This window comes from Physella acuta, unplaced genomic scaffold (genome assembly GCF_028476545.2).
Source record: "Physella acuta isolate Inbredline_101_S28 unplaced genomic scaffold, ASM2847654v3 ptg000877l, whole genome shotgun sequence".
Classification (NCBI taxonomy): domain Eukaryota; kingdom Metazoa; phylum Mollusca; class Gastropoda; family Physidae; genus Physella; species Physella acuta.
In genome coordinates, this window is record NW_026732394.1 from 272,501 (window position 1) to 286,525 (window position 14,025).

The window sequence follows — 14,025 nt, forward strand, 5'->3', positions numbered from 1 at the left end:
GGGGCGGGTTAGTCTAGTCCTCATAGTCACCTTTTGCAAGGATTTCAATATAAATTTGAGATTGCGAAATAAAATAGAATCAGAGAGAAACTCTAGATTTAGGCGGGTTAAAATACCGATAGGTAAATTAGGCTATATGGATAGCTAGATTACCAGCCTTAAGAGATGTATGTTTCATTTGAATAACTGCATTATTTTAGATTACCTTTTCCCGTGTTTTTGATAAATAGTTAACTGAAAAAATCAGCGGAAAATTTGAACTAAAAAAAGTGTGCTTTAAAAAATTCGAAAGTCCGCCGAAATTCCGAATCTTAATCTATATTTAATCTTGATCTAGCACCGTCAGACCTAGCGCAATTGACCAATCGAAAAGAAAAAAAATGCGCATATTCCAGTGTCCGTTTGACCTAAGTACAGTAGTTGTCGATTTAAATTTAAATACGAATAAGTGGAATGAGCAAGTCAGCCCTTTCCGTAGAAGACATTTCCGTGTTTTTTCCTAATTTTTAAAATTTCGTAAAAAATCGACAAAAATTGAAAGTCGGCGGAAAAATTCGGCGAAAATTAAATCAGCGGAGGAAAATCGCAACGGAAACATCGGATTTCCGCTAAAATTCGGAAAAGTCACATCCCTGATATATATACATATATATATATATATACATATATATATATATATACATATATATATATATATACATATATATATATATATACATATATACACATATATACATATATACATATATATACATATATACATATATATATATATGTATGTATATATATGTATGTATATATATGTATATATGGTGCTTATTAACTAAAAAGTACTATTCTTAGCAGCTAAGTTCTGTTGTATCCTCTCTGATGATATCAGATACAGAAATTTGTAGTGCATTCTGCCATATAGTTAGGGAAGGGTTAAAATATGTTGAGTGTTGTTTCTAAGTTGGTCTAATGGTATTTTGGAAAAAAATAAAATTACTCACCAACATAATGAATAGGAAATATGCCACGATATAAATGTGCTTGGCGTGCAGTTTGTGCATTTCTGGTGACAGCTAAAACAGGACACCTTGGGCGATATGCAGATACTAGGTAAGCAGATCTGAAATATGTTAAAAATGAAATTATCAAGGGAAATTTTTAACAGGCATTTTATACAAAATAGGTTTATGTCATAGTTACTAAATTGTATTTAAATTAATTTAAGTGGACATTTTAAAAAAAAAATTTCAAATAAAATGCAGAATTGTCCTTATTAATCCAATGTTTATTCTTAGAGAAAAATTTCAATATTTCTGTAAAGCTATTGCTTAAAGATAGTAGAACTTTATAACTATATGAATTTAGTGGCGGCTGCTGCGGAAACGGGAGCCATTTTACTTTTTTCTTTAAGGATGTCCTACTTTTATTATACATATTTAAAATTCGTCTTAAGAAGCTGAGTAGCTGACAACGTATGCAATATGTCTAACCTATTTTGAGAAGAGGGTTTGAGTAAGCCGCAAAATTTTAACTTTTTAGTACTGAGTATTATTTTTAAACGTAAAATCAAAAATAAAATTACATATTAGTTGTGGATTTTAATTCCATTATAGATCTAATCAGAAACTTTAGTTTTTTAAAAAGAGATTTAGCTTCAAGAACGAGCGTATTTTTAAAATTATGTAGATCCATTTGACAATAAGTAAAATTAGGTCACTTCTCCCAGATTCTTAGATCTTTTTAATTATGTTTAAGTCATTTGATCTATTATAAGTGGGGCTAAAACGACTGCATCTATCATTAAATTGTTTTATGGACCAGTTCTAATCATACATTCTGTTCATACTACCAATTTTAATGTATTAGGCCCTAACAAATAGTTCACCAACTCTACACTATATGAATTAGGCCATGGACAGTCATAACTTAATGTTTAAAATACTAAACAATTGTAATTAGCCATGTAAATGCTGCAACTATCATAAAAATTGGTTTAGAGACATTTTACTAACAATATTTTGTATATATTCAACTCTGTCCTCAAACACACAAGCAAAATTTCGGACACTTCTAACTAAGAGATCCGGCTTAAAGTTGGCTCGTGGGTCAAGGCATGAAGACAACGCAATCTGACTTTAAATATTACTGAATTGGTTGCCTAATTAATTTTTTATGAATTAATTAAAATTTTGTCCAAATTAGTAGACTGTCTAATCCAACTATTCTGCAGTATAATACACGCGTCATTCCATTAATTAGGTGCGCAATGGTTTTCAGTCATGCAACTTTATTGTACACAGAAATTTTAAAGTACTGAAAAAAAATACATAAAAAACGTTTTAATAACAAGCTTCTATGTAATAAAGCACTAAAAAGAAGAAAATAAATTATACACTACTATTTAAATAACTATAAAGAAAAGCGTGAGTCACTTTAGTATCTATTGGATACCTTTACATCTTCTTCGTTCTTAATTTTTAGTGTTGGGAGGGATCGAGCCTTATCTGCCAGAGGGTTTGAACTCGAGACTTTTTTCAAATTTATCAACCATGAGCTTTGCCGACTCGGCCATGCTTCTGTCACAATTAAGGATTACGTGTCAACTGGTTATGTGCCATTGAGGCCATTGACTCCATTTCAGCCTGCTTTTCTTTTTGGATTTGCTTCCATAGCCTTTGTCCAACCAAGAACAAACTACAAGGCAGAAGTTGTTTGATTTTGGAGTTGTCTCTCCTAGAAGAGTGGCTGTCCCCAGCTAACGAGCCTCATCTGCCCGAGGGTTCAAACTCGAGACTTTTCGGTTTAGCAACCATGAGCTTTACCGACTCGACCTCGCCGAACCACGATACCTTTACTAATATTTAGGAAGAGACCCATGCTTTTCTTCATAGTTATTTAACTAGTAACATATAATTTATTTTCTACTTTTTAGTGCATTATTGCATAAAAGCTTGTTATTAAAACATTTTTATGAATTTTTTTAGTTTATTGAATTCCTAGATTGTTAAACAACAAAATTGATACATAATATGTCAATATTTGTTACTTAAAAAATTGACCCTAAAAGTGGACTTAAAAGAATTGAATCTGTTTTCCACCATATATAATTTTGATAAAGCCCCTTAACTCTTTAAGACAGTAACGATGCTCCCAGCGTTCGATAAAATTTTCTCTATTTAAATTTGTTGTTTTTCAGAATCCAAGTTTTTAATCGTAAATTTAGGTCATGACAACGCTAGAGCAGCCATTTTTTCGTTGTATTTACTTCTTGTAGTTTTCTCGTTAGGCCGATTTATTTTGTAAAACAACTCGCAAAGCATTTTTTAACACTGCGGAAATCCGTTCAGCGGCCGCATCTGTTTACCTCGCCACATTATAAAATTAACCAAAATTACAGTATTTATACTAAGACTAATCCGATCCATGATTTTTGTAGAAAAATTGACGTACTTTCGTTTTCTATGAATAAGAATTCAGGAAAAGTAATTCTTATTAACTTTCCAGAAAGAAGCGTATTTTTTGCCTGAAAAAAATCAACTCTTTATTTTTTCTTCTTTAAAACTAAGTAATTATCTTTCTTCAATAAATAATTACTTAAAATTTATATCATTGTGTAGGCAATTCAATTACGATTAATTTTTATCAATAATGTGTGGGGTATCAAAGCTTTTGTTGTTTTACTTTTTACTGATTTTTATCAGGCTTAAAATTTAGTGCACTGATTTAGCACAGGAATATTACAATAACAATGTAAGGTTAGTTGTACCTGCCAGTTGTTGTAAGAACAATTATGGCAGCAGCCATGCATGTGAATGAAGCTTCAACTGCAGCAATGGCAATTGTATGAGTAGAATCAGTGTACAGTGGAGTCTCACGGCGCAAATCTTCAAACTGTTGTTTATGAAAGATTGCAGACTCGGCCTCTCTACAAATCTGCATAAAGAATAACATTTATTACATATAAAAAAAGGAATAGATCAGAGAACAGTAGTTTATTTTTAAAAATATCTCTTAAGTAAGCTCACCAAGGCTTACGACCGCTCAACCGAAAGTCTCAAGTTCTCTTGCAGGCATGTGTCTATAAGATGTTTTGAGTCCACCCAGCTCTGATGGGCACCTGACTCTCATTACGGAAACTAAGGCAGCTGGCAGTAATACCGACAACACTATCCCCTGTATACAAAGCCCATCCAAGCAGATGAACTCTACTACTTGTGTGCTACCCGGGCTCTGCCCAATTGATATTTCAAATTTTTAAACACAAAAGCCTTTTCTGTAGTGTACTCAACCTCCTGAAATTTCATGGCAATCAGTAACGCAAAACAGACCCACAATTTCATTTATATATATATATACAAATGAAATATATATTATATATATACACACACATATATATATACACAGCACACATATACACACACATATATACAAACATACACACACATATACACACACATATATACATACACACATATATACATACATACACATACATACATACACACACATATATTTATATATACACATATATATACACACGTACACACGCGCACACGTACACACATGTACACACACATGCACCCACACACACATATATACATATACGTACATATATATACATATATATACATATATATTCATATATATATACATATATATTCATATATACATATACACCTATACATTCATATATATATACATATATATATATATATACATATATTTATATATATATATACATACATATATATATACATATATACATATATATATATATATATACATATATATATATATAAACTAATTTAATAAGTAGCCTAGTCTTGTTTCAAAAGATGGAAGCATAGAAAAAAACTTACCCTGTGCATATGCCTGACTGTTTCTAGTGGATATTTTCCTTTAGCAGTTTCTCCAGATAACATAACACAGTCTGCTCCATCAAGCACAGCATTAGCAACATCACTAGTCTCTGAGCGCGTAGCTCTAGGTTTTGTGGTCATACTTTCTAACATCTAAACATTTAAATCCATGATTGTACAAGTGCAGAAAATATCAAAAGATTGAAATTTTGTATAAAATTACAGTTTATAGCTACTTGTTTTGATTCTTGCTCCAAGGTTATTAGATATTTACTATCACATGATTAAAAGGGAATATGGTTTCTCTTTATGATCCGCAGAAATCTATCTTCATAATATGGAGAGAGGAAAATATTTAAACAAGGATCAGTATGTAAAATAATTTTCAGTGTTACAACCAGACATACCTACTCTTAGCAACCAGATGTAGGAACGGTCATAATGAAAGAGATATTTGATGCAAAAAAAGAACAAAAGCAGAAATGCTACTTTGCAACGCCAACAAAAAATTTAAATCATCATTGCATTATACAATGTAGATATGAGCATATGTATAGTTTAAGTACATAGTTTTTTAAATAGCTAGTCACCTACATTTATAAACTAGTTTATTTAAACTTACATTGAAAATAACACCCTGCATCTCTCTGGCTATATATAATATTAAAATATTGAGGGAAAAATACAACAGGCAATAGATATTTCTTTAGTTATCTTTTAACCTCAACTTTAAACTTACATTTAATCTTATCAGTTACCCTACCTTTTACCACGAACCTAAACCACAACTTTAAATGGAAATATCACTGGAACAGGAGCATCGAGTGGAAATGGATATTTAACCAGAATCAGCTATTTAAATAGAACATTAACAGGAAATAGAAATTTAATTGGAACAGGATTTTAACCGCAGCAGGATGTTCAACCGGAACCAGACTTTCAAAAACCAAAAGTTTAAGTGGAACCAGACTCAAAATGGAACCAGACCAGAACTTTAAGCGGATCCTGAAATTTAAAAGGAACTCAACATTTAACCGAAACCTTAAACTTATCCAAAACAGATCCGAACATAAACTTTCACGAGAAATGAACCCTAGGCTCGTCATTTATTTATGGATTTACTGTATTATATAGGACAGAGTGGTCTAGCAGTAGTGTGCTGGACTGCTAACCTTTAAGTCTCAAGTTCAAATCCGGGTTCAAGTCAGTAGACCGTCCCTGTCCACATAACTCTGATGGGTACCTAACTCACGTTAGGGAAAGTAAAGGCGGCTGGGCATAGTGCTGACCATACTATCTCTTCAGTGCTGACCACACTATCTCTTCATATGCCGAGGTCACAGAAACAAGTGAATTCTACCTCACTTGCCCTATAGACCGTCAGGTTTGAAAAGGGAACTTTACTTTTACTTTACTGTATTATGTTAGTCATATAAGTATTTTAAAATTTAAACACACTTTATTCTAGATAAATAAATTAAGTAGTAATTCTTGTGTCAGTATTATCAATGATGGTATTATCTTTGTGCATATTTTCTGGTGTTGCACTTTTTATATTACTTTTAAAAAAATATTTTAAATGTGGTAAATTTCCTAGCATCCAAATTTTATTTTGACTTGTTTGAATATTTTCCTTTTGGTTTCATGTGACATCTGAATAACATACACACGAAATAATGGAACTAATATATATTGTATAGGTTGAGTTAACAGTAATTGACGCTATAGTATAACAAGCTTAAACTATATTATAAACCACAACTACAATTTTAGAGCTTTTTTTTTCATGGCATTTAAAAATAGTCTCACAATGTTAATGTACTAATTAATAGTTAATACAGAGGTAATATTTTATATAAATTTATATTTTATATAAGTTTATGCTACTCTAAATTAACAATGAATGTCCTAATTGCAATGTAATGTTTCCCTTGTAAACAACTTTTAAAAATTTGAATTTTACAACAATGTAAATAAAATTTTATTTTAAGATCAAGCTAATTTTAACTAATTATATAGTTGTACTCTTGGTTTTCAACTTTAAATTATGCCTTATATTCTTAAAGATGGTCGTTGTAAAAAATGTAAGTCTTTAAAAGTAAAAAGCCAAGAAAAATACATCTAAAATTCTAATTGTAATTTGAAAGTTTCAGTTCATGTGATAGAAAATGAAAAAGAGCAGATTAGCTAAAATTAAAAAGTGTCTATTTTACTTTAAAAAGAGTTAGAGAATTAATACTTTTAAAAACATTTGAGCCATTTTTAACCACTTTGATAGTAGCCAAGCCACATAGTTGTTTACGTTTTTAGAAAAACCTTAAACTATTATAAAAAAATTAAAAAATTGTCGGAATGGCATATTTTCTCCCACTAACAAGATTACTGAGTTAATATTAATAGGCCTGCAGTAGCTTCAAAGACACACTTGGGGCCATGGTGAGTTCACATACGTCACTATTGCTACAAAGAGGGAGGGGTGGGTATCAGTCTAGTCCAGGGGTCAGCAACCTTTTGAGACGGAATAGCCAAAAGCTACAATTTTTCCTAGTTTTTAAAGAGCCACTAACAGTTTTTATTTAATACTAGCCTTCCCGGCCAGGCCCTGAAGTGGCCAGTGAAAAAACTTTCTGTAAAAGACCATGACTTGTGTTTATTAAGCAGCATATACCCGGCATTGTCCGAGTTTAGGAAATATATTACTTTTCGAATTAACCCTAACCACAACCAAGCAAAGCACACAAATAGCAATAACACAAACCCAAACAAAATACAAACAAAAAAGTAAACCCAGCCACAAATAGAAACACTAACCTAAATGCAAACATTAACTCAAAATAATGCAAAAGTAAACGCGACCATAAACACAAAATGTAAACAAAGGCATAGTGCTCACAGTCTTGTTCGGGGCGCCTAATCACACCTGTTGGGGCGCCGGCGGAACCACCTGATTCAACTTAGACTATAATACCCCAACTTAACCATAGTCTTTTGCACTCACTTAAAACTAACGTAGGTGCCATAGCACTCACGGAAGGCCCGGGGTGCCAAATAGCACTCTGTTGGGGCACCAGAGAACACCTTGGATTCGATTTAGTGAAGGAATTTAGCAACCCTTCTTATCCATAGAGCCGCAACTTGACATTAAAATAGCCGCATGCAACTTGCAGGTTGCCAACCCCTGGTCTAGTCAGTCATATTTCAAAATTAATTTGAAGTTGCTAAAAAAAATTAAAATGGAAGGTAGAGAGAAACAGAAGAAGGGGAGTTTTAAAAAACAGAGTAAATTAATTAGATTAAAGATAGACCAACATGAACAACATGCAAGATTATGGTAAAGAAAACAGGCTCATGGATGTACTTTATTTGACTGATAATTTTAGCTGAAAATTCTAAAAAAAATAGCAAAATTGAGGAAATTTTGGAAATCTTCAAAAATTTGGCCCAGGTTTCATTGTTATCTAGTACTGTCAGACCTTGTGTAATCACTCAATAGAAAAAAAATGCCTGTATTCAATCAATAGTTTGAATGGGAGTAACAACTAAGAAATTAATAGATCTGGTATAATTACACAAAGGGTAATACTAGATTTTTAATAAGAATGTGTGTGACCTGCCTGTCGGCGGTTTCTGTAAAGCTCATTACAGTTTTTCTTAGAAATTTTAAAAATGTCAAAGGGAATGAATCCCATTTGATTCCTTCATTTCGATTCATGCATTTTTAAAATTTTAGATTTATGCCTTTTTAAATTTTTAAAATTTTGAACAATGAATTTCAACAAGATCACAATGGCGGAACGAGGCATAGTTTAAAATATGCAGTGGAACATTTCTGCTTTTGGCAAGATAGTAGGCTTTTTAGATTTAACTGTGAAAGTTACTTTTTTTTCAAAAGGGGAAAGATCAAAGATACGCAGGCTGAGAAATTCAGAAGTTCCATACATTATCAAGCCAGTTTGTTCACAGGCCTGAAGTGCAAGGTCACCTCTAAGCGGAAGCCTTTTTGTTAAAGTAAATATAACAGCAACAGTTTTAGCATCTTCAGTATTACCTGTGTAGCACATATCACTGGCTTTCCAGCACGATTACAGCAACCAATCATCATCTTTTGTGCCAAAAATACTTTCTCTGGTGGAATCTCAATACCCATGTCACCACGAGCAACCATAACACCATCAGTTTCTTCAAGAATTTCCATAAAACTGTGAAAATAGCAATATACTTTAAAAAGGTAAAAATTATAAACATCTAGGTCTTTGCTTATTTGTAAATGTTTGTAAATATTGGTTAATATAAAATGTCTTATCCTCATTGATTCATAATTTATTTTTGTGACCAAAACTACAACTGACTTGCGAATCCCTTGATGGTTTTCAAGTTTGGCAATTATCTTAATATTGGCGCCTTTAGATCCAAGTACTTTGCGAATTTCTTTAATTCCAGCAGCATCACGTATAAAAGATGCAAAAATCATATCCACCTACAGTGAAAAAAATAAGATGAAAAATCTTTAAATAATAATTCTATTGTCAAAATGATGCTAAGGGTTTAAAGTGCTTTATGAAATTGAAATTCCTGACCTTTCCAGCCCTTAGACTACTCTTTATTAAAGAGTGGATCAAGTTACATGGCCATGCACAATCAGTAATGATTTTCATAGGATATTTTTAATAACAAAAAGGTTATTTTCATTTAGATTGAAAATAACATTGTACATTTTTAAAACAAACTGTTGACGAAAGTGTAAGAACTAAACAATACAAGCAATTAGAAAATATTTTGTAATTTCAATCATAAGAAGTTATGCTGAATAACTTGAAAAATTTAATGAGGTTGTGAAATAAAATAGAAGCAGAGAGAAACCGTAGATTTGGGTAGCTTTAAAAACAGAAGTAGATAAATTAGACTATAGCTAGACTAAAATGCATGCCAGATTAGAGGTAAAGAAAACCAGGCTCAGGAGTTGTTAGTTTCATTTAAAGAGCAGAAACATTTTAGATCACTTGTTTCAGTATTTTGGATAAATATTTAACTAAAAACATCACTCAGTGGAAAAATTCACTAAGCAGAAAAAGTTGGGCAAAAAGAATATGAATTCTGAAACATTTCAAAATCCGCCTAAATTCTAAATCTTGACCAACAATCTTTAATCTTCACACCTAGCACAATCATTTTGTAGAGGACAGTTGCAGGTGAAATGATAAAATCTGATTACCACTAAAAACCTAAAAAACGTCATAAACAACCAATAATATATATACGAGATAAATGGCCCATTGGGGGAGAGATACAATGTGCCATAGGTTGATAGTGTTGTCTCTTTTCTCTAAACCAAAACTAAAATCACAACAGACATGACTGCAGCCCCGCCAAAATCGGAACCATCCCGCCTTTTCACCTAAAAAAGTAATTTGTTACATCATTCCGATTTTTAATTCTGTTTTCCGATTTTTTTTTGAAAAAAAAAAAAGATAAAGAAAGGTAATAAATCGAACTGAAAATAAACCGGGAGTTATCTCCCCTAAACTTTCTCGAATATTTTTATATAAAATAACAGAGGATGGGAACTCGGGCTATAGACATGATTTTTAATCCATTTTAAATACTTAAAGTTTTAAAAATAGAATAAAACCTCGTAGACAAATTAATTGCACACCAAGTGAACGTGAAATAAAAAAGCGCATAATAGTGCTCAATATTATTAGTACTTTTAAAATTTACATTAGTTTTTTGAGAAATCGGAAGTAGCGTAAATTACTACTTCCGGTCAACGGAAATTACTCAAAATTTAACAGAAGGTAGAGAATTAGATCTTTTACTTACATGTGAAATTTCATTTATCTATCTGAAATAGTACTCAAGTTATAGGCTTTTGAAAAATTCAAAGTAGAAAAAGTACCACTTCCGGTTGTCGGAAATCGCTCAAAAGTTGATACGGATCTACGATTTTGATATAATACTTATATATGAAATTTCATCAACCTAGCTGTAACGGTACTCAAGTTATCGTGTTTACACACGGACACACACACAGACACACACAGACATACGGACAAGATTGCAAAATTATGTTTTTCCGTATCAGTGAGGTGTAAAACGTCGAGATTTGTAAAAATCTCGATTTTTTTTTTTTTCACCATTACAATACTTTCTCTATACTACGTATATACGAGAAAGTAAAAAGGCAGGGAAAAGCAACTATCTCCCTTTGGCACACGTTTCCGTTTCCGAGTTTATTTACAACTTACAATATTTATAAGGATCATCTAATACTAGACTAGATCTACTAATAGATAATGTGGACAATCTAGCTACTAAACGTTCTTTTTAGTATTTGCAATTGAGTTGCAGATTTAAATTATGCCTTAAATAACATGTAAGGAGATAAATACAATAAAATCATGACTAACGCTAATTTCTAGATCTAGATTAAGATAGTAGTAGTAGATCTACTATACTACTACTAGACTACTAGATTTAGATCTAGATTGTAAGTTACTAGATCTAGATCTACAAGTAGATACACAAATAGTTAATACTGATCTATCTTGTAAGTTGTAACTTAACTAGTAACTACTATTATGAAGAACTTAGTAAGAAGTAACTAGGACTTTTACTAGGTAGATCAAGGGTCTTAGCTCTTACTTATATTTTATATTACAAAGCCTTCAGCATTTGTTATTATTCATATAGCCTAGAACATAGCAAGGCATAAATAATCAAATCAATGTTATGTCAAAGCTATGGGTTTTATGGGGGGGGGGGGGGGTTGTCTCAGATTACTGATTTTTATTGTAATCTGACATTAAGCGGTATTTAAATGTAGCCTAGAGAATATTTTATATGACTAGAAGCCTACTAATGTCAGAGTAATCCTTAATTAACTATTTTTATTTTTTAACGTAAAGTAGCGCAGCGGGTATGTTCCTCTTTTTGGCTTCAATTATTATTCCCCTTTTTAGGCATGACTGTTCCTACTTTTGGCTGACAAGGGTAGTCATGTCTGTCACCACTTCAACTTCTAATTTAACCCGAAACAAAAAATGTCATTGAAAACTGATTTTTATCTATAATCGGCTTTTTAATCTGATTTAAGCTTGTTCTACACGTAGTTACTGCACATTGATATTAAATAGTCGTAGCCATACCCTATATCCTTGTACCTAATCTCAAACATGACAAAAGTCACATTTAGAGATTCTTTCAGGCTACTCTACCATCCCATCAACAAAATAGAATTATATAGAAACTATACTTTTACCAGTGTCCGCCCCCTCTCAGAAAATTTAGTCCACCCCCACCCTAAAAAATTTCAAGTACCCTCTCCGGGGAGGAAAAGGTCTGAAAGAAATACTGGTCGCATTTGTAGATCATACAGACTAAAAGGAGTGGAGCACTTGAATTTTTGTAGGGGAATACAATTCTCTGGGGGCAGGGGAGGCCAACACTGGTAAAAGTATATATTTACTATATAAATTATATTTTGTTTGGGGCGGGGGGTTAGATATTCTACCTGGTAAGGGGGTGGGAGAGGCTTTGTTATACCCGAAGAGATGCATGAAAGAAACTCTGCACGCAAAATACTTTTAAGATTATACAAATGAATTAGGCGGTAAAGTCAGTGTTTTTATTATAGAGTATCGATGACATTACTATTGTGTATTTTTTGGGCATTGGCTTTTTAGTTAAATGTTTACTCTAGAATAAATGGTGTCATATTATTGTGTGTACTTTCCCGGCTTTAGACCGTTTCCCACTATGTTCCATGTGACATCACGTTTCCTTTTCCATACTACTGTGCACATTTTAACTTTCACTGTGTTTTCTCTGTAGCGTTTCCAACAGATTGATACACACAGACAGCGGAACTATTATTATAGAGGAAGCTGAACATTACCCAGGAAATTACCCCCCCATTATTTCCCTTGACATTACATACCCCTCCTATAGGTTACAACTATACTCTAAAGCTAATATTACTTAGCCTTAATAGGTAAGGAATTAAAATCTGCTTCAACTTGCATTTTTGTTTCTATAAGTTCCATTTATTTAACCCCTTAACGCCTGAATTATGTTTCAAGCGTGTAAAAAATTATTTGTGCTGATTTTCTCTCATTATACTGACACTGAATTTAAGGTAAATAGTTGTTTTGAAATTTGGACATTTTTTATGCTGATTACGGTATGTTGCAAAGTCGCGACATCTAGCACTAATGGACCAAACAGTAATTTAATTTTTTTTTATTCCGGGTCATTTTACTATTTTTACTGACGTGTTTCTCTAAATATCCACGCACAAACAATAGAATATCACAAAATAAACATATGGACATGCAAGGGGTGTAGACTAACTAGTAAAATTCATGGAAACTATAGTTTAAGTTGTTCGGGAATAGAGTTACATAACTCTGCTGCACCTGCTCACTGTATACCTCTTATGCAAGAGTACTTTGAAGCATTGTTATCATGGTTCTACTACACTACATATAAAAGGACTTCCTCATGTGTATAGCCTTAGTTGTCCCTGGTTACACCCTTTTCGTGAACTCTTATTCAAGGTAAACTAATAAAGGCGCATATTTCTCATTTGACGTATATTTGCCATACACACAAAGCACATGAACAAATACTGTCCTAAATGACAGTGTCCAGCCGTTGTATATTCTTCGATGATCAATGAAGCTGCTGTTGGTACTCAGTGCCACTGGTTTAGGTACTCACTACTATTGTTGATGGTACCCAATGTTTCCAATTTCGGTTCTTTGTGTTACGGCTGTAGTACTCTAATGATAATGCTATTAATTACCAATGACAGTGCTGTAGCTACATTTTGCTACTGGTATGGGTACTCAGTGCTGAAACAGTGGGTACTGAGTGTTGAAACAGTGGGTAGTGAGTGTTGAAGCCATGTGTACTGAGTGCTGAAGCTGTGGCTACCCACTGTTGAAGCTGTGGCTACTCAGTGTTACTGCAGTCTGTTCCTGGTGTCACTGCTGTGGGTACTCAGCGATGGCGCTGTTAGTACTCAATAACATTGCTGTGGTGGCTCAGTCTTAGCAGTGGGTACTCAGTATCACTGCTAGAGCCAGGTGCTTAGTGCTGTAACTGTGATTGCTCAGTTTACTGATGTTGGTTATCAGTGCTGAAGATGTGGGTACTCAGTAACACTGCTGTCGGT

General features: G+C 32.8%; 1 protein-coding gene across 3 annotated transcripts in view; it reads right to left on the bottom strand.

The window, feature by feature from the left end:
* LOC131952577 (pyruvate kinase PKM) overlaps window positions 1-14,025 on the bottom strand; it is a 57,036-nt gene that overhangs the window by 14,622 nt on the left and 28,389 nt on the right. For all 3 annotated transcript variants that reach the window (XM_059315321.1, XM_059315319.1, XM_059315320.1), the window contains 5 exons: window positions 9,200-9,327; window positions 8,899-9,049; window positions 4,851-5,003; window positions 3,758-3,924; window positions 993-1,111 (listed from right to left, as the gene is read on the bottom strand). In XM_059315321.1, the coding sequence (XP_059171304.1) occupies window positions 993-1,111; window positions 3,758-3,924; window positions 4,851-5,003; window positions 8,899-9,049; window positions 9,200-9,327 (718 nt within the window). The remainder of the gene's footprint in view (window positions 1-992; window positions 1,112-3,757; window positions 3,925-4,850; window positions 5,004-8,898; window positions 9,050-9,199; window positions 9,328-14,025) is intronic.